General features: G+C 37.2%; 1 protein-coding gene across 20 annotated transcripts in view; it reads left to right on the top strand.

Annotated features, from left to right (window-relative positions):
- DLG1 (discs large MAGUK scaffold protein 1) overlaps nucleotides 1-26,650 on the top strand; it is a 192,127-nt gene that overhangs the window by 59,945 nt on the left and 105,532 nt on the right. For 12 of the 20 annotated variants that reach the window (XM_030823039.1, XM_030823035.1, XM_030823033.1 and 9 more), the window contains 2 exons: nucleotides 4,539-4,637; nucleotides 14,918-14,971. In XM_030823039.1, the coding sequence (XP_030678899.1) occupies nucleotides 4,539-4,637; nucleotides 14,918-14,971 (153 nt within the window). The remainder of the gene's footprint in view (nucleotides 1-4,538; nucleotides 4,638-14,917; nucleotides 14,972-26,650) is intronic. The other 8 variants (XM_030823041.1, XM_030823038.1, XM_030823037.1 and 5 more) reach the window with 1 other exon arrangement.

The following is a 26,650-nucleotide window of genomic DNA, read 5'->3' as shown; positions in this document are numbered from 1 at the left end:
AATGCCCTGTATATAAGCAGTCTCCTGTCATTATTGCTGCCCTAGTTGGACGCCCTTCTCTGCTCAGGTTCCAGAAGATCCCATTTAGTCCACTGACTGCAAAACCTTATGCCAGACTACAGCTATTGCCTCATAGATACTATCTGTCTCACTTGGGTTCCAACCACACACATCAGGCTGCCGCCACTGCTTTGTCCATGTGGACACCCTCCTCACCATGCTGAGGCTCCAGCACCCTTTGCCAGGCTATTGCCTCCCGTCCACTCCCTGCCCACAGATGCTTTCCTCACCCTGCGTGGGCTTCAGCAACACGCACTTTCCTATTCAAGAGGTCATCTGCACCAAGGTTGTGATGATACTCTACCATATCATCCTCTAGAAGCCTTATATTGTTTACTTCTCTCAATTATGTCAGCAAACCAGCGGAAATTAATCTTATGTATAGTTTAAGGGTAGGAATCAGTATTCGTTTGATTTTTCCATGTGTATATCCACTTGATCCAAGCACAATTCTTACAAAACCACCACACACTTTTCTTACACACTCATAAATCAGAAGTCAGAACCAATGGGTTTTCAAATATTCTTAGAAGGCCATGTAAATATTGCGGCGAATATCAGTTACGATTGTTATTAATTTTGAGCTCATAATACGGAATTCAGAATTTTTTTTCTCCAGGAACAAGATATAAATGGTGATTGGAGTCCCAAGCTAAACCCACAGAGGCTTTATTCATAATATACTTTTTTATTGTGTTAAAGTATACGTCAGGTTTACCATTGTAGCCATTTTTCAGTGTACAGTTCAGTGGCATTAAGTACATTAACGGTGTTGTGCAAGTATCATCATCACTCTCAATCTTCAGAACTTCTCATCATCCCAGACTGGGAACATTGAAAGAGAAAACACAAAATCCAGTGCTTTAAAACTCTCTTTCTACAGGAAATAATAAATCTAGGTAACAGGAGTCCCAAGTGTGAAATACATTTTCAGTTTGTTTTCTAGAGAATGACACTTAAAGATCGTAATAATTGTTTTTCTGTTAATATTCACAATGGATCTCCCATCCTTCCCCTTGCATTTATATTAATAACGCTGCTGTGTATTCCTTGTCAACAAATGGAAAAGTATAATTCAGAATAAAGAAGCAGTGATAGAGAAAGGCACTCATGATCCCACCCCAGAGATTAATTTTTCAGACATTTCTTTCCATTTTTTACATGAGTTTCATCTTCCCTTTTTTTTATGTACAATGCCCCATATAATTTATAAACTGTTCTTACTGATAATTTTAAATTTCTGTATGATAATCTCATATAATTTTTTTTTTTTTTTTTTTTTTTTTAGATAGTCTTGCTCTGTTGCCCAGGCTGGCGTGCGGTGGTGTGATCTCACTGCTCACTGCAACTTCCACCTCCCGGGTTCAAGCAGTTCTCCTGATTCACCCTCCCGAGTAGCTGGGACTACAGGCATGCACCACCACACCCAGCTAATCTTTGTGTATTTTTTTTCTTTTTTTTTTTTTTTCAGTAGAGACGGGGTTTTGCAATGTTGACCAGGCTGGTCTCGAACTCCTAACCTCAGGTGATCTGCCTGCCGCGTCCTCCCAAAGTGCTAGGATTACAGGCATGAGCCACCATGCCCAGCCTCAATCTCATGTAGTTTTCATTTTTTACTTTTTTACTTAACAATTCTGACACCTTTGGGTGTTTCAGATATTCCACAATTTACCAAATAGAAGCAATGTTCAAAAGAATATCTTAAAACCTTAGAACACCTTATGAGAATACCTTAAAACATTGGCTTTTAAAATTATTTCCTTAGGGTAGATTTCTAGAATTACTAAGTCAAAGAGTTTAGACTTTTTTGGGGGTGGTGGCGGAGATGGAGTCTCACTCTGTTGCCCAGGCTGGAGTGCAGTGGCGCAATCTAGGCTCACCGCAACCTCTGCCTCTGAGGCTCAAGCGATTCTCCTGTCCCAGCCTCCCAAGTAGCTGGGATTACAGGCATGGGCCACCACACCCGGATAATTTTTGTATTTTTTTTTAGTAGAGATGGAGTCTCACCATGTTGGCCAGGCTGGTCTTGAACTCTTGACCTCGTGATCCACCCACCTCAGCCTCCCAAAGTGCCGAGATTACAGGTGTGAGCCACTGTGCCTGGCCAAGTTTAGACATTTTTAAAGCTCTAGATGTTTACTGCCAAATTACTTTTCCTAAAGTTTGTATGAATTTGTATATCCAACAGCAGTGTGAGAGGACCAGTTTTCATGCATTTTTAAAAGCTTTTTTGGAATTTTTTTTATTGGTAAAATATATATAACTTACTAGCCTTCTAAGTGGAATCATGCAGTATTTATCCTTTTGTGTCTGGCTAATTTCACTTAATGTTTTAAAGACTCATCCATCTTCTAGCATAATCAAGAATTTTATTCCTAGGGCCAGGCGCAGTGGCTCACACCTGTAATCTCAACACTTTGGAAGGCTGAGGTGGGTGGATCACAAGGTCAGGAGTTCAAGACCAGCCTGGCTAAGATGGTAAAACCCTGTCTCTACTAAAAATACAAAAAAAAAAAAAAAAAAAAAAAAAATAGAATGGTGGCAGGTGCCTGTAATCCCAGCTACTTGGGAGGCTGAGGCAGAGAATTGCTTGAACCCGGGAGGCGGATGTTACAGTGAGCTGAGATTGCACCACTGCACTCCAGCCTGGGCAACAGAGCGAGACTCCGTCTCAAAAAAAAAAAAAAATCATTCCTTTTTAAGGCTGAATAATATCCATTGTGTGTGTATTATCACGTTTTGTTTATCCGTTCATCTCCTGATAGACACGTGGTTTCTTTCCACCTTTTGACTATTGTGTGTGATGCTGCATTGAACGTTGGCATACAAGTGTCCGAGTCCTTGCTGTCACTTGTGGGGATATGCCTACCCAGTGCATATCTACCTACCCAATTGCTAGATGAGATGCTGATTCTATGGTTGGTTTTTAAGAAACCGCAGAAGCTGTACCATTTTACATTTCTCGCCAGCATTGTACCAGAGTTCCAGTTTCTCCACATCCTTGCCACCACTTGTTACTTTGTTTTTTTGTTTTGTTTTAGTTAGAAACTTCCCTTGTAGTGATGAAGTAATCTCTCATGATAGCTTTTATTTGTATTACCCTAATGACTAATGATGTTGAGCATCTTTTCATGTGCTAGTTGACCACTTGTACTTTGCAGAAATTATTCAGGCTCTTCACACATTCGTTAATTGGGTTGTTTTTCTTTGTGTTGTTGAGTTGTAAGAGTCTTTAAATGTTCTGGGTATTAAACCCTTATCAGGTGTATGATTTGCAAATATCTTCTCCAATTGTATAGACTGTCTTTTCACTTGCTTGGTAATGCCCTTTGGTGCACAAAAGGTTTTAATTCTGTTAGAGTCTAATTGATTTTTTTCTTTCATCATTTATGATTTCTAAGAGTCCATTACCAAATCCAAGGTTACAAAGATTAACCCTATGTTCTCTTGTAAGAGTTTTATGTTTTCAAATTTCCTATTTAGGTTGTTAATCTATTTTGAGTTAATTTTTATATATAATGTGAGATGGGGGTCTGTAGACCTTCTTCTTTTGCATGTGGACATCCAGTTGTCTCAGCACCATTGTTGAAGAGACTCCATACATTTTAAATAAATCTTAATTTGACTAATTTGATAGGCAAAAAAAGATGATTGCCATTTTGTTTTGTATTTATGAATGAAGATGAGCCATTTTTTAGTCTGGCTATTTGTTCTTCCTGTTTTAAGGCCTGTTAAGGCAGGCTGTCCTCATCTACTTGAGTTTAGTGCTTTTCTTACATATATAAGATATTTTATTGATATAGCAAATGGGTCTTATTACTGAACAACTTTCCTGTGTTCCAGTTTCATCCTTTTAAAAATAACTTAAGCCAGATAAACATTAAACTTCTTAGTTTAATTTATACCAGGTTCTCTCTTCGTTGTTTTTTTTCATTTTTGCCAGATATGTCTGGCATGTAATAGACAATCAATGTTAGTTGAATTAATTACAGGCATGTTGAGGCAAGTTATTACTGTTCTTGATAATAGGAGTTAGTATCACGGATTTGTAAACTCTCTTTGCCTGATTGGGCTAATAAAATTACGTGTAGTTTTCTGAATGCATAGAGGAAAGCAGTGAAATGTATTCTGAGTGCTAGAAAAAATATTTTGCAGTCTGTCTATGAAGCAAGTGTCTTATCTCCGAGAGAAGGAAGGAATATTGTAAATGATAATCTTTTATTATTATCATTTAAGCATCTAAAGAGTAGTCATTCATTTTAATTACAGAATCATTAAAATTATTATTGGGGGTATAACTTTCTAAAACAATTTCCAGAGAAGATTTTCTCATTTATATTAGTGTAATGTATTAATATTTTTCCTGTTGCATAGTTATTTCTGAAAACTATAATTTACTTTTATGGCACAGTTTTTTGTTATGTGTTTCCCTTTTATTTTGGTGTTTTTCCTGATTTTCTGTCATTGATGATTTTTAGCCAACAGAAGCTGTTCTTCCCTCTCCTCCCACTGTCCCTGTGATCCCTGTCCTGCCAGTCCCTGCTGAGAATACTGTCATCCTACCCACCATACCACAGGTTTTTATTAGTTTCTTTTTTCTTTATAAAAATTTCATTTGCATTTAATGTTTCATTTGTGTTCTTTTTTAAAACTGTTTGGGCTGTTTTTTGTAATTTGGTAATTTACCTTGGGCTTCAGTTAGTAGTTTTAGGGACTTAAACATTTGGGATTTAATATAAGTGGAGTCAAGATTTGCCATTTTGTTAGGTTGTCTGTGAAATGGGACACAGTGAACTTCATAATATTGAACCTTAGATTTGTTTTCATGCCTTTGTACTTAGAAATCTGCTTAAAACAGTTTTTAAACATTTTTACTTTAGAAAACTTTATTCTTCTAAAGTTAGTAAAAATCATTGTACTCCTGATCTTGTACCAGTGTATCATTTTATTTAACACTTTGTTTCCTGTTATATATTTATCTTCTTTGGAAATATTCATTCTTATATTATTTGATTACATAACACACTTCACATTTATTAGGTAAAAATAATAGCCAACATATCTGGAGTATATGGGAATGCTCTGTGCTATCTTCACAACTTTTCTGTAAATCTGTTGTAAAATTTTACTTTTAAAAAATTATGTGTAACAGTTTAAAAATAATAGCCAAATGTGAGAGAGTGTAATCATTTTTAGTTTTTCAAAGCTTTACTACTTCCAAGGGTGGCTTGAGACATTAACTGCCCTTCCAACAGTTATCCAAAGTCAAAATAATGGTAGTAGTATTAAAGATAATAATAAAGATCTTTGGTGTGAAAGATCACGATCTCATTTAAAGTGTAAATAAATGAACCCATAGATTTTTTTTGCCGTTATTGATCTGTAGCCTAAAATCTGGATAAACATACGTTTGCTGTGTAAACAGTTTCAAAATAATCTCCATTGGGGAAAAAATGAGATATCAACTGTGATTATTCACATCTCAGTACCCTTCCCCTCTCCTAAAAAGTGAAGTCAGTAGGAACATCCATACAACCAAGGATTCTAGGGGAAATTACAATGTTATAATGATTCCAGCCTTACTGTAATAAGACTGAATTGTAATCATTGTAATAATACTACCGTATAATTTTTGATTATGAAAATAATTAAAAATTAAGTCATAAAGCCAACAATGAATAGATGAATCCAAATGGATATTCTCTCTATATCGCAGGAAAAAGATTGAATTTATAAATAAAATATAATTCTGAGCAAACAGTTTAAGGGTTATTACAGCATCGTAATAATGTAACATCTTTCCAAATATGTAGAGTTTATTAGTACAGTTTTTTGTTTTTTTTTTTTTAAGTAGATTTGAAAGTTTATTTTACTCTGCTCACTTCAGTCAATTTTTTGGTGTTAAAATAGTTTTCTGGAATCCTTTGAGAATTTGTACCAGTCTCTTTATATTCATTTGGGAGCCTGTCTTTTCCTATTCAGAATTCTCTCATTTATTTACTCCCAGCAACCTTAACTTAGCATCCCACTACATTTGAAAATTGTTGAGATCTTGCATAGTCTTATAAAAATATACATTTTAAAGTCAGAATGACCTGGGGTTGGAATTCCAGTCCTACCACTTAACCTGTGTAACTACACACTTTACTTAACCACAGTGAACTTGCATTTACTCATCTGTAACACTGAAGATAGACAGGAGTACTAACTTGAGGTGGTTTACAGTGATCGAGAGGATGCTTAATGCTTGTCAAGTACTAGCACATAATCTTAGCTGTTCATGTTTTTAGTGTTACCTCATATTTCTCTGAGACAGCAAACTAAGGAACAAGTTTGTTTTTTTTTTTTAAATGAGGAATTTACACAAAAAGACCTATTTATTCTGCATAGCTTCACTTTAGGTTTTAAATACACTACAGAAGTTCATGAAAGATAGTTTTACCATTTTTGTTGTTACGTGAGAAGCCAATGAGTGTACCTCGTTTTCCAGAATAAGTGTGTTCCTAATTAGTCAAGTATAATATGTACATTATAAAATTAAAATAATTGACTAAAATATCTGTCCCCAAGTAAAATTTAAAATTCATACTAACATATAACCCAATTTCAACATATTAAGTGAATATGTATTCTTAAAAGATCCACTACTTTACATTTAGATGCGTTAGGATGTATTAGAAATAAAAACAGAAGAAAAGATTTAGAATCTAGTCTGTCTTTGTCACTCAAGTTGCCCTCTCTGAGTTTTATGCCCCCTTCATCTATTAAAATGGGGGGTAACGCCAACCTGACTCCTTTAAAATGAGTTTGAGAGTCAGGCAAAATTAGAAAGATACATAGATGATAACTTTTTAAAAAGTATGTTGTCTTTCATTATTTGTAGAACACTTTATACTTTTCAGAGTACTTTCACATTGATCATATTGTTTGTACTTTATGAAAGCCCTCTACAAATCAGAATTATGCTTATCATACAGAGTGGCACAGACAAAGATAATATCTAATGGCTGCTTAATAATGCAGAAAGAACGTGGACTTTATAGTCATACCTGACTCTACCACATCCTAGCTTCACCTGTTTCTACATGTGTGATGGTGTGGAAATTACTCAACTTCTGAGAGCCTCAGTTTCTCCACATAGAAACTGAGTACAGAGTAGGTGACAGTTACTAGTTCTTCTTACTGGGAGTGTAAACACATAATCTCTGTAATACCAGCCTATTAAATCCAGAAGCTTATTTGCACCCTAGAGTAAATACTCTGCTTTAAAACTAGATGTTTCAAACCTTTATTTCTATCAGTTCTGAAAAGCTGTCATATAATTATTGTTGAAAATGCTTTAAGAGCTAATTTTTTGTGCGTGGTCTTTTTTGATATTTGAATATGTGCTTTGAAGATGAATAGAACATTGTCTCTGTCCTCTAGGAGCCTACTAGGTGTTTGTGCAAGAGACAAGTTTAACAAATAACTCCCACATAATGTGAGAGTAATTACATTAGAGGTATATCCAGAACAGAGCATCATATTGCCTGTGGGCCTTTTTTTTCTTTTTTTTTTTTTGAAATGGGGTTTTGCTCTTGTTGCCCAGGCTGGAGTGCAATGGCGCGATCTTGGCCCACCACAGCCTCCGCCTACCGGGTTCAAGTGATTCTCCTGCCTCAACCTTCCGAGTAGCTGGGATTACAGGCATGTGCCACCACGCCCGGCTAATTTTGTTTTTTTTTGTTTGTTTTTTTTTTTGTTTTTTAAGTAGAGAGAGGTTTCTCCATGTTGGTCAGACTGGTATCAAACTCCCGACCTCAGGTGATCCGCCTGCCTCGGCCTCCCAAAGTGCTGGGATTACAGGCGTGAGCCACCACACCCAGCTGGTTGTAAAATTTTATATTTCCACCAGAGTGCACAAGGATTCCAATTTCTCCACATCCTCACCAACACTTTTTATTTTCTGTTTTCTTAATAGTAGCCAGGCTAATGGGTGTGAGGTGACATCTCATTGTAGTTTTGATTTGCATTTCTATAATGATTAGTGACGTATCTTTTCATGTGTTTATTGTCCATTTGTGTGTCGTCTTTGGGAAAATGTCTGTATGAGTTCCTTGACCATTTTTAATTAGGGTGTTTGGTTTTATTGTTGAGTTTTAGGAGTTCTGTGTGTATTCTGGGTCTCATGTCTTGTCAGAGATATGACTTACCTGTTTTTTCTTTTTTTACCAGTACCTTTGTGTCATATCCAAGAAATCATTGTCAATTCCAGTGTCTCGCTTTTAGCCTGTGTTTTCTTCTAACAGTTTTATAGTTTTAGGTTTTACACTTAGATCATGATCCATTGTAGGTTGATAATTGTATATGGCATTTATTTCTGGATTCTGTTTTATTCCCTTCTGTATGTCTGTCTGCATGCCAGTACCAGACTGCTTCTGTTACCATAACTTTGTGGTAAGTTTTGGAATCAGGAAATGTTAGTCCGCCACCTTTGTTTTTCTTTTTCATTATCATTTTGGCTTTCAGGGTACCGTGAAATTCTATGTGACTGTTAGGATGGGTTATTCTATTTCTTTGAAAACCCTACTGGGATTTTGATAGGAATTGCATTAAGTCTATAGATAGCTTTGGGTAATACTGACATTTTTGCAATAGTAAGTCTTCCAGTCTATGACCACAGATCCCTTCCCATTTATTTATGTCTTCTTAATTTCTTTCATACGTGTTTTATAGTTTTCATTGTACAAGTTTTTTACCTTCTTGATGAAGTTAATTCTTCATTTAGGAGACTCAGTGTTCTGAAAATTTGTTCTTTTTGATGCTATAATAAACAGAATTGTTTTCTTAATTTCCATTTTAGATTGTTCAGTGTTAGAAGAAATACAACTGATTTTTGTGTGTTGACTTTGTATCCTGCTACTTTGCTTAATTGGTTTAATAATTCTAACAGTTTTTGTGTAGAATCTTTAGGGTGTTTTACATATAAGATCATATCATTTGTGAACAAGTAATTTTGCTTCTTCCTTTCTAATTTGGATGTCTTTTATTTCTTTTTCTTGCCTAATTGCTTTGACTACAACTTCAACTATTCAGCTAGTGGTCATGTTGAGTACAAGTGGTGAAAGCAGACATACTTGCCTTCTTTCTTATCTTAGAGGAAAAGCTTTCAGTCTTTCACCACTGAGTATGATGTTCACTGTGTGTGTTTTGTATATGGTTTTTCTTAGTTTGACATAGTTTCCTTCTGTTCCCATGTGCACTTGAGAAGAATGTGTGTTCTGTTGTTGTTAGAGTTCTGTGTCTCTTTGGTATATTGTGTTTGTTCATCTCCTCTATTTCCTTACTTATCATATGTCTGGTTGTTCTGCCCATTATGGAGAATGGGGTATTGAAGTCTCCAGCTATTACTGTAGAACCATTTCTTTCTTCAATTCTGTCTCATTTTTGTTACTTAACGTTTTGATGGTCTGCTATTAGGTGCGTTAATTTTTGTAATTGTTACATTCCTATATTGAACCTTTTATTAATGTATAATACCTTTGTTATCGCCTAACCTTTTTTTCATTTAAAGTCTATTTTGTCTGTTATGAGTACAGCCACTCCTGCTCTCCTTTGGTTACTGTTGCATGAAATATCCCTTTCTGTCCTTCAGTTTCAGCATATTTGTGTCTTTGGGTCTACAGTGAGTCTCTTGTATACAGCTTGTGGTTGGAACATTTTAAAATTTTTATTCTGCCAGTTTCTGTCTTTTGATTGAAGAATTTATTTACATTTAAAGTAATTATTGGTAAGGAAGGACTTACTTTTGTCATTTTGCTATTTGTTTTCTTTATATATATGCCTTGTAGCTTTTTTGTTTCTCATTTCCTGCCTTACTGTCTTCTTTGGTCTTTGATTAATTTTTTGTAGTGAAACATTTAACTTTCTTGTTTCCTTTGTGTCTATTCTTTAGTTATATTTTGTGTGGTTACCATGGGGATTACATTTAACATCCTAGACACTTCTAATCTCAATTTGTACAAGCTTAACTGCAATAATATACAAAACCTCTGCCCCTTTAACTGCTCTGTCCCAACCCCTTTCAGTTGTTGATGTCACAGAATTACGTCTTCATATATTGTATGCCCCAAAACAGAAACTAATAATTTTTAATGCATTCGTTTCTTAAATTATGCAGGAGACAAAATATGAAGTTACAAATCAAAGTTATAATGTTAGCTTTTAAACTAATAATTGAATTTCGTTATTTACCAATATTGACTTTGTTTATTAATATTAGGCTTGTTTATTTATAGGCAGGGTCTCATTCTGTAGCCCAGGCTGGAGTGCAGTGGTGCCATCACAGCTCACTGCAGCCTCAACCTCTTGGCCCAGTCGATTCTTCCGCCTCAGTCTCCTGAATAGCCATGACTACAGGCATGTGCCTACCGCAGCTGGTTAATTTTTGTTGTTGTTGCTGTTTTGTTTTGTTTGTAGAGATGGGGTTTCACCATGTTCCACAGGCTGGTCTTGAACTCCTGGGCTCAAGCCATCTCTGCCTGCCTCGGCCACCTGAAGAGCTGGGATTACAGGTGTGAGCCACCATGCCTGGCTAGGCTGAGTTTTGTTTTTTTTTTAATTTGAAAATGTAATAGTCTCTTCAATCATGTGGAAAACCAAAAGCGGATTTACACAACCATTGTTACAATATTACTAACTAGCATTTATTATTACCTATGTATTTACCTTTACTGAGATCTTTATTTCTTCGTATGACTTTGAGTTACTGTCTAGTTTTCTTCCATTTCAACCTGAACTGCTACCTTTAGCACATCTTTCAGGGCAGTTCTAGTGATAACAAACTCCCTCAGCTTTTGTTCATCAGGGAACATCTTACTTTCCCCCTTACTTTTGAGGGACTGTCTTGCTGGATACAGGATTCTTAGTGGATAGGTTTGGGATTTTTTCATCTTATTTCAGCACTGAGTATTTCCACCCACTGCCGTATGACCTCCAGAGTGTCCGATATGAAGTCTGCTGATAATCTCATTGAGGATTTGTTGTATGTGACAAGTCACTTCTCTTATTGCTTTCAAAAATCTCCCTTTGTTTTTGGCATTTGACAGTTCTAGTATAATGTGTTTCAGTGTGAGTGTTGGATTTCATTACTTGTTTATTGAGCTTCTTGGATGTTTGTATTCATGTGTTTCATGAATTCTGAGAAGTTTTGACTGTTACTTCTTCAAATATTTTTTCTACTCTTTTGTCTGTCATTTCTCATGCAACTCCCACAATGCATTAGTTGGTCTGCTTGATGATGTCTCACAGGTCCCTTAGGTTCTGTTCACTTTCCTTGAACCTCTTTTATTTCTGTTCTTCAGACTCAGTACTTTCCCTTGTCCTATCTCATGTTCACTGCTTTTTTTTTACCTGCTCAGATATGCTTTTGAATCCCTCCAGTGAATTTTCCATTATTGTACTTCTCAGTTCCTGAATTTTATAATTTTTATTTCTCTCTCTCTCTTTCTTTTTTTTCTTGAGACAGAGTCTCGCTCTGTCGCCCAGGCTGGAGTGCAGTGGCGCGATCTCGGCTCACTGCAAGCTCCGCCTCCCGGGTTCACGCCATTCTCCTGCCTCAGCCTCTCCGAGTAGCTGGGACTACAGGCGCCCGCCACCACGCCCGGCTAATTTTTTTGTATTTTTAGTAGAGACGGGGTTTCACCGTGGTCTCGATCTCCTGACCTCGCGATCCACCCGCCTCGGCCTCCCAAAGTGCTGGGATTACAAGCGTGAGCCACCGTGCCCGGCCAATTTTTATTTCTCTTTATTGATATTTCCGTTTTGTTCATACAGCATTTTCTTGCTTTTGTTCACATCTTTTAATTCTTTTTTTTTTTTTTTTTTTTTTCTTGAGACAGAGTCTGGCTCTGTCACCCAGGCTGGAGTGCAGTGGTGCCATCTTGGCTCACTGCAAGCTCTGCCTCCTGGGTTCACACCATTCTCCTGCCTCAGCCTCCAGAGTAGCTGGGACTACAGGCGCCCGCCACGATGCCCAGCTAATTTTTTTGTATTTTTAGTAGAGACGGGGTTTCACCGTGTTAGCCAGGATGGTCTCGATCTCCTGACCTCGTGATCTGCCCTCCTCGGCCTCCCAGAGTGCTGGGATTACAGGCGTGAGCCACCGCGCCCGGCCTAAACTTGACTTTTAAAAAGTCCTACCCTGGGTGACAGAGGAAGACTCTGTCTCAGAAAAAAAAAAAAAAAAAAAAAAAGACTTTGGGATCCTTAACCAAGACAGTGGGTAGTAGAATGGGTAACATGGAAAATCAAACAGCTACAACTAAAAGACCTGGGAAGAGTCTATGTGAAATGATTTCAAATGAAGAAAAACCCTTCACTGCACCTTGGTTCAAGTGACCCTGTAATCTTAGACCTGGTTCTAGGTCTCTCTGTACCTCCCTCTACCACTCAGTGACATTTGAGTATAGGTAAATCACAATTATTATTGAAATTCATTTTCTCCATCTGTGAAAAGATAGCAACACCTGTCTTTACCCAGGGGGACTGTGTGAGGCTCTAGAGAAGTCATATAAAAGAAAATATGTTGCAAATCATAGGAAGCTATAGAAATGCTTATTCTGTTACTAAAATTCATATACCATTGTGTATAGTTCCAACTTGGACAACAGTGAAGCCGTATAATTCACTTAGAGATTGGGGGTAGAGACAGTAAAAGGGCAAGGATATTCCAGGAGGAACTAAAACGCCCCTAAATAATTTGACCCAAGCATTGGTAATAAGGCTTAACAAACATAATTTTGCTCACCCATGTTGGCCAGACTGGTTTTGAACTCCTGGTTTCAAGTGATCCACCAGCCTTGGCCTCCCAAAGTGCTAAGATTACAGGCATGAGCCACCGCGCTTGTCTGAATGCCAGTATCTTAATAGCAACCCTGACCCAGAGTATTTCACAACTACTTTAGCTATTAACCTCTTTAAAACTGAGTACTTGGCTCAAAGTGATTTTTTTGTTTACTTTTTATTATGCAGAATTTCAAAAATATTCCAATGTACAAAGAATAGTACAATGAACTCTATGTATACCCATCACCAGCTACAGGAATCAACCGTGTACTTCGGTTTGATTCATAACCCCTCCTACTCCCAACCTTCCATTGTTTTATTTTGAAGTAAATATAACACCTTATATCATTTTGTTTATATATATTTCAATATTAGCAAGACTTTCTAAATGAACAGAATCAAAAGGTAACTTCTATAAAATGATGATGAGTTAGTACTGATAAGCAGCTAACATAATAATTATGGTATAAATTACATTTTGATGAAAACCAACTTTTTCCACTGCATGTTTGGTAAAAAATCGGCAGAGGGACCAAAAGGCTTTCTTGCCATAGTGTTTTTAAAATGTAATTTCTTTTGTAACTTTAAATATCCTATTCTTTCTTGCCCTTTTCTTCTGTAATTGCTTAAGCAGAATAAAGTGAAGTTGTATTATTAATTTTTTTAGCAATGTAAAATATTATCAGTTTGAGTAATCTCAGTATGCCATTGGGAAATAGGTAATTTGAAATATTCATAAAATCTCAGATGTCTGTAAGTTGGGTAGCTTTGCTTAAATAGGAATTTCATAAGTACAATTTTTATTTAAGTGGACTTTCACCAAATTATTTAAAGGTAGACTATTATTTAATGGTGGGACTAAACATAAAGCATTTAATTTTATGTTTATGTATAATGAAGTATTAGCTACTCATTTTTAACTTACTGCTCAATGTAGCCCAAATGCATACTGTTTAATTTTTTAACCATGAAACTGGGTTGTCTTTAAGCATTTTGTCATATCATTTAGATGTAGTACTGTGCTGAAAATAATGTGTTATTTGAATTTTGAATATTCACCTTTATTAAAAGCCTATACATTTGGAAGAAAATGGTTATTTTGTGTTATAATGTTATTTTATACAGCTTTTATATATAATTCTTCAGCTAATTGAAGTAGAACCATTAATGTGTGTAAACATATCTTCTAAAGTTTGTTTAAAGGATAGTCATCTTTTTTATTCTCTGAAAGTGTTATGTGACTTGATACTTTCATAACTTTAAATATGCAGAAGAAAGAATTTTGAGGGGAATTATGTCAGATTTTTACTATATTTTTCATTTGTTATTGCATTTTATTCTTTAGTTTCATATACATAATAATGTCTAACCTAACCAGAAAACCAAGATTTTTTTTCAATCCAAACTTAACTAGGTGTGTGTTATTCTGCTTATTTTTCTTGCTGTAATAAATCACTGTTAATTCTGTGAGTGGTCTAGAATAACTGGAACGCAATCATTGCAGCTGAAAATAGTCAGGGATTTTTACATTAAGAGTGTATTTTTAGTTTTCTAAAAGTTTACAATTAATTTCTTTCTGCGATGAACTTTTTTTTTTCCTTGTTTAAAAACAGTGCACTGTGGGGAAGAATTTTTTCCTGGGTGATGAAATGATTGAAATCTTTACAGTATCCTTGGGAAGAGAAAACAATGATTTCTAAGCAACCTAGGAAGAGTTATTGGTTACACTAAAGAATATTCATGGATTTTATGAGAAGGCTATGGTGATCTGTGTAAAACTTAAGAAAATCATGGCTGCTTTAGCAGAAATAGCAATTTATTTCTTAAAAGCAAATCTATTTTAACTGCTTATACATACTTTTTTGTGTTAGGTGCTGGAAAAGGATATATTATTTAACATATAAAAAGCTCATATAAGATTATAACTTAAGAAATATCAGGTCTTTCATATGCCTCTAACATTGTGAACATTAACATGTAATGTTTTTATTTTCTTGTTAAGCTAACACATTTACGATTTTTTTTTTTGAAGGCAAATCCTCCTCCAGTACTGGTCAACACAGATAGCTTGGAAACACCCACTTATGTAAGTTCCATTTGTTCCCACATTTAAGTAATCCTGCCTTTCCTGTTCAGGTTTTGGTACAAACATGGCACTGTCTTCTCTAATACATTTCTCTGGAGATGTTCTGTCACTATATACTACAGCTGTAATTGCTATAGTAAATTAAGTAGTATGGCCCTCCTTTGGTTATTTTTTTTTCCATATGTAAAGCAGAAATTTTGAAATAGAAATTCATAATTTAATTTGGAAATTATGATGGCTAACTTTCACAAAAGGCTGTCTCTGACCATTGGTTGCTTACACAGAGCCATATATTTAAATCATTTTAGAAGTCTAATTGAATGACTAGATTTTTAGTAACCAGGTTTTTTTTGTGCATTCATATATACTAAAATAATTAGTTGTAACTTTGTAATTTTAAATTGATCAGGGACAAAAGTCCACTTGCCGCATAATTTTATTATATGAAAGTTCCAGAATAGATAAATCCATAGTTACTGAAAGTAGATTAGCAGTTGCCAGGTGGTGGGTGTAGGGCAGAATGGGGAGTGACTGCTAATAGGTACAGGGTTTGTTTATGGGGTAATAAGAATGTTCTGGAATTAGAAAGTAATGATGATGGCACAACTCTGTGAATAAACTAGAAACTACTGAATTGCATACTTTAAAAACGTAGATTTTATGGTATGTGAATATCTCAACATAATTTGTTAAGGTAAAAAAAGTAGAAAAAGGTGAGTAATAAATGCAAATTAAAACAATTAATACATCTTAAACATGTTATCAAAAGAGCAAAAAGTTTGTCAGTACATTCTGCTGGTGACAGTATGGGGTAAAAATATACTGCTACATTTTTGTTGAAGTTTAAGTGGATAAAACTTTATAAAATGCCGCAATTTCGTGGTAATGATTGAGTCTAAAAACCAATCTAAAAACCAATTTTTTAATATTTTTTCTTTTGTAACTTTTTGTATTGTATCTAAGAAGCCATTGCGTAATCCAACATCACAAAGACTTACAGTTAAGTTTTAAGAGTTTTATGATTTTGCTTTTAGATTTTGGTCTTTGATTCATTTTGAGTTGATTTTTGTATAATGTGAAGTAGAGGTCCAACTTCATTCTTTTGTATGTGGATAGCATCACTGTTGGTTGAAAAGATTATTCTTTCCACATTGAATGGTCTTGGCAACCATATAGAAAATCAGTTAACTGTAAATATATGGGTATATTTCTTTAATTCCTTTCAATAATGTTTTGTAGTTTTCTGTGTACAAGTCTTGGAGTTCTTTTATTAAATTTATTTCTAAGTATTCTCTCTCTCTCTCTTTTTTTTTTCTTGAGACAGAGTTTCACTCTGTCACCCAGGCTGGAGTGCGTTGGCACAATCTCAGCTCACTGCAACCTCCACTTCCCAGGCCCAAGATGATCCTCCCACCTCAACCTCCCATGTAGTTGGGAACACAGACACGTGCCACCATGACTGGCCTTTTGTGTGTGTGTGTATTTTTGGTAGAGATGGGGTTTTACCATGTCGCCCAGGTTGATCTCAAACTCCTGAGCTCAAGTCATCCAGCCCGCCTCAGCCTCCCAAAGTGCTGGGATTTCAGGGGTGAGCCACCATGCCCAGCCAGTATTTTATTCTTTCAATGCTGTTATAAATGGAATTGTTCTGTTTATTTTTGGAGTTTTTATTGCTAGCATATGGAAATATAATTGACTTTTAGGTATTTATCTTTTATCCTACAACCTTGCTGAACTCATTTATTACCTCTAGTAGTTATGTAATTTGAATTTTCTGTATACAAGATCATGTCATTGGCAAATAGAGATAGTTTACCTCTGGATGCCGTTTATTTCTTTTTTTTTTTATTTTAAAGGATGGGAAACTTCAGGATTTTGTTTTTTGTTTTTTGGATTTTGTTTTTTTAATTTCAGTAAGTTTTTCGGGAGCAGGTGGTGTTTGGTTATGTGAATAAGTTAGTGGTGATTTCTGAGATTTTGGTGCACCCATCATCCGAGCAGTGTATACTGTACCCAGTGTGTAGTCTTTTATCCCTCACCCCACTCCCACGCTTTCCTGAGTCCCCAAATGCCAATGTATCATTCTCATGCCTTTGCATCCTCATGGCTTAGCTCCCACTTATGAGTGAGAACATACTATGTTTGGTTTTCCATTCCTGAGTTACTTCATTTAGAATAATAATCTCCAGTTCCATTCAGGTTGCTGCAAATGCTATTATCTCATTCCTTTTTATGGCTGAGTAGTATTCCGTGGTGTGTGTGTGTGTGTGTGTATACACACCATATATTTTTTATCCACTCATTGAAAAATGGGCATTTGGGCTGGTTCCATATTATTGCAGTCGTGAATTGCACTGCTATAAACATGCATGTGCAAGTAGCTTTTTCATATAATGACTTATTTTCCTCTGTGTAGATACCTGGTAGTAGAATTGCTGGATCAAACGGTAGATCTACTTTTAGTTCTTTAAGGAATCTCTGTACTGTTTTCCATAGTGGTTGTACTAGTTTACATTCCCATCAACAGTGTAAAAGTGTTCCTTTTCACTGCATCCACACCAACATCTATTTTTTTTTTAATTTTTTTATGATGGCCATTCTTGCAGGGGTAAGGTAATATCACATTGTGGTTTTGATTTACATTTTCCTGATAGGGATGTTGGGCACTTTTCCGTATGCTTGTCAGCCATTTGTGTATCTTCCGTTGAGAATTTTCTATTCATGTCCTTAGCCCACTTTTGGATGAGATTGTTTTTTTCTTGCTGATTTGTTTGAGTTCCTTGTAGATTCTGGATATTAGTCCTTTGTCAGAAGTATAGATTGTGAAGATTTTCTCCCACTCTGTAGGTTGTCTGTTAACTCTGCTGATTATTTATTTTGCTGTGCAGAAGCTTCTTAGTTTAATTAAGTCCCATCTGCATATCTTTGTTTTTGTTGGATTTGCTTTTGGGTTCTTGGTCATGAAGTCTTTGCCTAAGCCAATGTTTAGAAGGGTTTTCTGATGTTATCTTCTAAAATTTTAATGGTTTCAGGTCTTAGATTTAAGTCTTTGATCCATTTTGAGTTGATGTTTTTATAAGGTGAGAGATGAGGATCCAGTTTCATTTTCTACATGTGGCTTGCCAATTATCCCAGCACCATTTGTCAAATAGGGTGTCCTTTCCCCACTTTATGTTTTTGTTTGCTTTGTCAAAGATCAGGTGGCTGTAAGTATTTGGCTTTATTTCTGGGTTTTCTATTCTGCTTCGTTCTGTGTGTCCATTTTTATACCAGTACCATGCTGTTCTGATGACTATGGCCTCATAGTATAGTTTGGAGTCAGGTAATGTGATGCCTCCAGATTTGTTCCTTTTGCTTAGTTTGGCTTTGTCTATGGAGGCTCTTTTTTGGTTCCATATGAATTTTAGGAATTTTTTTCTAGTTCTGTGAAGAATGATGGTGGTATTTTTGTGGGAATTGCATTGAATTTGTAGATTGCTTTTGGCAGTATAGTCATTTTCACAATATTGATTCTACTCGTCCATGAGCATGGGATGTGTTTCCATTTGTTTGTGTCATCTGTGATTTCTTTCAGCAGTGTTTTGTAGTTTTCTTTGTAGAGGGCTTTTACCTCCTTAGTTAGGTATATTCTTAAGTATTTTATTTTCCTTTAGCTATTGTAAAAAGGGTCGAGTTCTTTTTATTTTTATTTTATTTTATTTTATTTTATTTTATTTTATTTTATTTTATTTATTTATTTATTTATTTATTTGAGACAGTGTCTCACTCTGTTGCCCAGGCTGGAGTACAGTAAGTAGCACAATCTCAGCTTGCTGCAACCTCCACCTCCTGGGTTCAAGCGCTTCTCCTGTCTCAGCCCCCACCCTACCCCACCCATTGGCCCCCGCCCTGAGTAGCTGGGATTACCAGCATGCACCACCACACCTGGCTGATTTTTGTATGTTTAGTAAAGACAGGGTTTTGCCATGTTGATCAGGCTGGTCTCAAACTTCTGACCTCTGGTGATCCACCCACCTCAGCCTCCCAAAGTGCTGGGATTACAGACGTGGGCCACCGCACCCAGCCTAGGGTTGACCTCTTGATTTGATTCTCAGGTTGGTCACTGTTGGTATATAGCAGAGGTACTGATTTGCACACATTAATTTTGTATCCTGAAGCTTTGCTGAATTCACTCACCAGTTCTAGGAGCAATTTTTTGATGAGTCTTTAGCATGTTCTAGGTGTATGATTCTATCAGCAGCAAACAGCAGTTGTTCGCCTTCCTCTTTACCAGTTTGGGTGCCCTTTCTTTCTTTCTCTTGTCTGATTGCTCTGGCCAGGACTTCCAATACTATGTTGAACGGAAGTGGTGAAAGTGGGCATCCTTGTCTTGTTCCATTTCTCAGGGGGAATGCTTTTAACTTTTCCCCGTTGAATATAATGTTGGCTGTGAGTTTGTCATAGGTGGCTTTTATTACCTTAAGGTATGTCCCTTCTATGCCGATTTTGCTGAGGGTTTTAATCATAAAGGATGCTGGATTTTGTTAAATACTTTTTCTGCATCTATTGAGATGATCGTGTGATTTTTGTTTTTAGTTCTGTTTATGTGATGTATCACATTTATTGACTTACGTATGTTAAACCATCCCTGTATCCTTGGTATGAAACCCACTTGATCATGGTGGATTCTCTTGATACGCTGTTGAGGATTTTTGCGTCTGTTCATCAGGGATATGTGTCTGTAGTTTTCTTTTTTTGTTAGATCCTTCCCTGGTTTTGGTATTAGTGTGATACTGGCTTCATAGAATGATTTAGGGAGGATTCCCTCTTTCTTTATCTTTTGAAATATTGTCAATAGGATGGGTACCATTTCTTCTTTGAATGTCTGACAGAATTCAGCTGTGCATCTGTCTTGTCCTGGGCTTTTTTTTTCATTGGCAATTTCTTAATTATCATTTCAATCTCACTGCTTGTTACTGGTCTGTTCAGAGTTTCTATTTCTTCCTGGTTTAATCTAGGAGGGTTGTATATTTCCAGGAATTTACTCACCTCAAGGTTTTCTAGTTTATGCACGTAAGGGTGTTCATAGTAGCTTTGAATAATCTTTTGTATTTCTGTGGTATTGGTTGTATTATCTCCTGTTTCATTTCTAACTGAGCTTGTTTGGATCTTTTATTTTGAGATGGAGTCTCACTCTGTCACCCAGGCTGGAGTGCAGTGGCACAATCTTGGGTCACTGCCGCCTCCACTGCCTGGGTTCAAGCAATTCTCCTGCCTCAGTCACCCAAGTAGCTGGGATTACAGGTGCACGCCACCACACCCAGCTAATTTTTGTATTTTTAGTAGAAATGGGGTTTCACCATGTTGGCCAGACTGATCTCGAACTCCTGACCTCAAGTGATCCACCCACCTCAGCCTCCCAAAGTGCTGGGCTTACAGGCATGAGTCACCACGCCTGGCCATTTGGATCTTCTCTCTTCTTTTCTTGGTTAATCTCACTAATGGTCTATCAATTTTATTTACTTTTCAAAGATCCAGCTTTTTGTTTTACTTGTCTTTTGTATTGTTTGTTTGTTTCAATTTCATTTAGTTCTGCTCTGATCTTTATTTCTTTTCTTCTGCTGGGTTTGGGTTTGGGCTTGGATTGTTTGTGTTTCTCCAGTTCCTTTAGTTGTAACCTTTGATTGTCTGTCTGTGCTCTTTCAGACTTTTGGATGTAGGCATTTAATGCTATGAACTTTACTCTTAGCACTACTTTTGCTGTATCCCAGAGGTTTTGATAGGTTGTGTCACTGTTATCGTTCAGTTCAAAGAATCTTAATTTCCATCTTGATTTCATTGTTGACCCAACAATCATTCAGTAGCAGGTTATTTAATTTCCATGTATTTACATGGTTTTGAGGATTCCTTTTGGAGTTGATTTTCAGTTTTATTCCACTGTGATCAGAGAGAGTACAATTGATATAATTTTGATTTGTCTTAAATTTACCGAGATTTGTTTTGTGGCCTCTCATATAGTCTGTCTTGGAGAATGTTCCATGTGCTGATGAATAGAATGTATATTCTGCAGTTGTCAGGTAGAATGTTCTGTAAATATCTGTTAAGTCCATTTGTTTTAGGGTGTAGTTTAAGTCCATTGTTTCTTTATTGACATTCGGTCTTAATGACCTGTCTAGTGCCGTCAGTGGAGTATTGAAAGTCCCCCACTATTATTGTGTTGCCGTCTATCTCATTTCTTAGGTCTAGTAGTAATTATAAATTTGAGAGCTCCAGTGTTAGATGCATATATATTTAGGATCGATCATTGGACTAATCCTTTTATCATTATATAATGTCTTTCTTTGTCTTTTTAACTCTGTTGCTTTAAAGTTTGTTTTGTCTGACAAAAGAGTAGCTACTCCTGCTTGCTTTTGGTGTCCATTTGTGTGGAGTATCTTTTTTCACCCCTTTACCTTAAGTTTATTTGAGTACTTAGGAGTTAGGTGAGTCTCCTGAAGATAGCAGAAACTTGGTTGGTGAATTCTTATCCATTCTGTATTGTGTTTTTTTGGGGTGGGGGAGGGGTTTTGTTTTTTTTTTGGTTTTTTTGTTTTTTTTTTTTTTTGTTTTTGAGACAGAGTCTCACACTGTCACCCAGGCTGGAGTGCAGTGGCGCGATCTTGACGCATTGCAAGCTTCGCCTCCTGGGTTCACGCGGTTCTCCTGCCTCAGCCTCCCATGTAGCTGGGACACAGGTGCCCGCCACCACGCCCGGCCATTCTGTATCTTTTAAGTGGAGCATTTAGGCCATTTACTTTCAACATTAGTGCTGAGAAGTGAGGTACTATTCATCATGCTATTTGTTGCCTGAATGCCTTGGGGTTTTTTTCATTTTTTCATTGTGTTGTTATATAGGTCCTGTGAGATTTATGCTTTAAAGAGGCTCTCTTTTGATGTATTTTGAGGATTTGTTTCAAGATTTAGAGCTCCTTTTAGCAGTTCTTACAGTGCTGGCTTGGTAGTGGTGAATTCTCGCAGCCTTTGTTTGTCTGGAAAAGACTGTATCATTTATAAATCTTAGTTTTGCTGGATGCAAAATTCTTGGCTGGTAATTGTTTTAAGGAAGCTAAAGATAGGACCCCAATCCCTTCTAGCTTGTAGGGTTTCTGCTGAGAAATCTGCTGTTAATCTGATAGGTTTTCCTTTATAGGTTACCTGGTGCTTTTGCCTCACAGCTCTTAGGATTATTCCCTTCATCTTGACTTTAGATAACCTGATGACTGTGTGCCTAGGCGATGATCTTTTTGTGATGAATTTCCCAGATGTCCTTTGAGCTTCTTATATTTGGATGTCTAGATCTCTAGCAAGGCCAGGAAAGTTTTCCTCGATTATTTCCTCAAATATGTTTTCCAAACTGTTAGATTTGTCTTCTTCCTCGGGAACACCAATTATTCTTAGGTTTGGGTGTTTAATATAGTCCCAAACTTCTTGGAGGCTTTCTTCATTTTTTTTATTCTTTTTCTTTGTCTTTGATGGATTGGATTAATTCAAATGCCTTGTCTTCGAGCTCTGAAGTTCTTTCTTCTGCTTGTTTGATTCTGTTGCTGAGACTTTTCAGCGCATTTTTCATTTCTCTAAGTGTGTCCTTGATTTCCAGAAGTTGTGATTGATTTTATTTTATTTATGCTGCCTGTTTCACTGAAGATTTTTCTTTACGTATCCTGTGTCGTGTTTTTTATTTCTTTAAATGGGACGTTACCTTTCTCTGGTGGCTCCTTGATTAGCTTAATATTCGACCTTCTGAATTCTTTTTCTGGCAATTCAGAGATTTCTTTTTATTATTATTATTATTATTGTACTTTAAGTTTTAGGGTACACATGCACAACGTGCATGTTTGTTACATATGTATACATGTGCCATGTTGGTGTGCTGCATCCATTAACTCGTCATTTAGCATTAGGTATGTCTCCTAATGCTATCCCTGCCAGAGATTTCATCTTGGCTTGGATCCATTGCTGGTGAGCTGGTGTGATCTTTTGGGGTTGTTAAAGAACCTTGTATTTTTATATTACCAGAATTGTTTTTCTGGTTCCTTCTCATTTGGGTAGACTATGTCAGAGGGAATTCAAGGGCTGCTGTTGAGATTCTTTTGTCCCACAGGTGCTCTCTTGATGTGGTGTTCTCCCCCTTCCCCTAGGAATGGGGCTTCCTGAGAGCCAAACTACAGTGACTGTGTTTGCTCTTCTGAGTTTAGCCACCCAGCAGATCTACTAGGCTCCAGGCTGTTACTGGGGGGTGTCTGCAAAGAGTCCTGTGATGTGATCTATCATCAGATCTTTCAGCCATGGATACCAGCACCTGCTCTGGTGGAGGGAGCAGGGGAATAAAGTGGACTCTGTGAGGGTCCTTGGTTGTATTTTTGTTTGGTGCGCTGGTTTTGTGTTGGTTGTCCTCAAGCCAGGAGGTGACACTGTCAAGAGGGCATCAGCCGCAGTACTGTAGGGAGGATGCAGACTTGCCCTAGGGACGCCTGGTTAAGTTTTCAGGTTTCTCAGGCAGTGGGCAGGGCCATAGAGCTCCCAAAAGATTGTGACCTTTGCCTTTGACTACCAGGGTTGATTGATAAAGACCACCAGGTTGGGGCAGGGATAGACACATCTGAGCTCAGACTCTTCCTGGATGGGGCTTGCTGCAGCTGCTGTGGGGAATGGGGGTGTGGTTCCCAGGACAATGGAGTTTCGTTCCCAGGGGGATTGCGGCTGCCTCTTATGGCTGCCTCTGCTGAGACATACAGGTCACTAGGGAAATGGGGGAAAGCTGGCAGTCACAGGCCTCACCCTGCTCCTGCACAGTCCACAGCCCTAAAGGCTGGTCTCACTCCCACCATGCCCCCTCAACAGCACCAAGCCTATTTCCTGGCAGCAGGTGACCAGGGCTGAGAACTTGCCCCAGACCATGAGCCTACCCACTGAGAAAGCAAGGAGACTCACAGCTTTTCAGTGTCTCAAGGAGCCTGCAGTGGCGATCTAGTGCCTTCAGAGGCTCTGTGGATTATCTCGGCTTTTCTGGTATGTTCCTGCGATAGTTCTTGGAGCAAAAGTTCACGATGTGGGTGTCCACAGCTCCTCTGTCCATCCAAGCAGGAGCTGCAAGCTAGTCCTGCCCCCATCTGCCATCTTTATCCTTCACCAACTTCTGGATGCGATTTCTCTTTCTTGCCTGTAATTTCCCTGGCTAAAACCTCTATTACAGTATTTAATAGAAGTAGTGAAAGCAAGCATCCTTGTTGTGTTCCTGATTATTAAGGGAAAGCTTTCAGTATTTTGCCCTTAAGTGTGATATATTATATGCAATCTTAAGTATTAATTGATACTATAATTTCATTGGCTTTGGGTTTGATTCTCCATCCTATTCTATCCTTAAGTAGTAAAAACATTGAAAGAAGGCAAAATTACACACAAAATTTTGAGTTCTTACTGGATCCAGTAAAGAGAAGGAAATGAAGTAATCTGTTGAAAAAGTTCCAATCTATTCCCCTATCTTTATTTTCCTTAAGACAAAACATGAAGACTGAAAGTTAGGAAAATTCACTCCATTGAACTTTGGTAGGTTTATTACATAATAAAAGCTTCAGTTTTTCCACATGTAATATAATATATAGCTACAATATTTTTTAAGTGACCTAAATTCATTATTTAGGAAACACTTTTAAGTAAGCTGTTTGAGGGCTATTATTTTATATTTAGTTATGTTAATTTTTCATTAGAAAGAACATTTCTTTTTCTAATACATTTTTATTTTTAGAGTTTTGCTTTGTGATGGTATAGGCTTTGAGAGTTTTTTGTATTTTTGAGATAAGAATCTTGCTGTGTCACGCAGGCTGGCGTATAGCAGCTCGATCTTGGCTCACTGCAACCTCCACCTCTGGGGTTCACATGATTCCCATGCTTCAGCCTCCTGAGTAGCTGAGATTATAGGCCGTGCACCACCACACCCAGCCAATTTTTTCTGTTTTTAGTAGAGATGGGGTTCCACTGTGTTGGCCAGGCTGGTCTCAAACTCCTGGCCTCAACACACCTCGGCCTCCCAAAGTACTGGAATTACAGGCGTGAGCCACTGCACCCAGCCAGCTTTGAGGTTTTTAATTGCCTGTGATTATGCATTATTATTAACGATGAGTCACAAATACTGATAACATGTTGGATTTTGAAATATTACTCTATAGTTAGAAAAGTATTATTGAATTGAACCTAAACGTAAGGAATTAGTAAATTAGGCTTCTTTATCTTCCCTTGGACAAGTCTTATACCTTTAATGTAATAGGATTTGTCCTGTTTGAATATATCAGCGTTAACTGATTAGAAACTTAAAATCCTTGGGCCAATAAAGGACTGAGAATATCTGTCATAAATTTTTCTCTACTTCATTACCTATAAGTAAAGGCTAAAATTGTACAGAAGCCTTTAATTATACTAAAAAGATAAACTTGTACAATTTAAAAGTTAAACAGTAAATGCTATTCCATTATACCAGCAACAACCAGTTGGAAATATGGCTCCATTAACTGTATTAATAAAAATGTGAAATATCTAGCGATCAGCTAAAAATTAAATATATAGTTTGTAGTAAGAAAACCGTGAAACTTTACTGAGTGGCATGAAAGAGTACTTAGGTGGGGAAAAGTTCATGGTGCTGAGCAGGAAAATAATGTGAAGATCTTCATCCCAGACTAATCTGTAAATTTGGTGTCTTGCCAATCATAGCCCCCAAAAATGGATGGGGGGGGGGGGGCGGGGTAGGAGAGGGAGAGGAGGGAGAAAGCAAAAGAAAGAGACTGTATGCTTGCGTTTTGAATGGACAAAGATGGGCTTAATGGAATGATTCAGCTGGAGCTGTGCCATCCAGTAAAGTAGCCACAAGCCCCATTTTGCTGCTTAAATTGATTAAAATTTAATAATTTTGTGTGTGCGTGTGTGTGTGTGTGTGTGTGTGTGTGTGTGTGTGTGTGTGTGTGTGAGAGACGGAGTTTCCCTCTTGTTCCCCAGGCTGGAGCGCAATGGCGCCATCTCAGCTCACTGCAACCTTTGTCTTCCCGGTTCGAGTGATTCTCCTGCCTCAGCCTCCCGAGTAGCTGGGATTACAGGCACTTGCCACCAGGCCCAGCTAATTTTTGTATTTTTAGTAGAGACAGGGTTTCGCCATTTTGGCCAGGCTGGTCTCAAACTCCTGACCTCAGGTGATCTGCCCATCTCGGCCTCCCAAAGTGCAGGGATTACAGGCATGAGCCGCTGCACCCAGCCAAAATTTAATAAAATTTAAAATTTAAATTTCATTTTGTTAATGTGGTATATCACATTTGTTGGTGTTCATTTGTTGAACCATCATTACCTCCCCAGGTTAAATCTCACTTGATTGTGGTGAATGATCCTTTTAATGTGCTTTGAATTGCTAGTATTTTGTTGAGGATTTTTAAATCTATGTTTATCAGTTATATCAGCCTGAAATATTCTTTTCTTATAGTGTTCTTGTCCGGCTTTGGTTTCAGGGTAATTATGGCCTTGTAAAATGAATTTGAAAGAATTTGAAAGAGTTTGGTATTTCCTATTCAGTTTTTGGGGAGAGTTTGAGAAGGATTGGTATTAGTTCTTCTTTAAATGTTTGGTAGAATTCAGTCATGAACCCATCGCACTCTGGGCTTTTCTTTGATAGAAGATCTTAGA

Source organism: Nomascus leucogenys, chromosome 11, assembly GCF_006542625.1.
Source record: "Nomascus leucogenys isolate Asia chromosome 11, Asia_NLE_v1, whole genome shotgun sequence".
Lineage (NCBI taxonomy): Eukaryota > Metazoa > Chordata > Mammalia > Primates > Hylobatidae > Nomascus > Nomascus leucogenys.
Note: the sequence above shows the minus strand (reverse complement) of the source record. Positions and strands in the feature narration are given on the sequence as shown.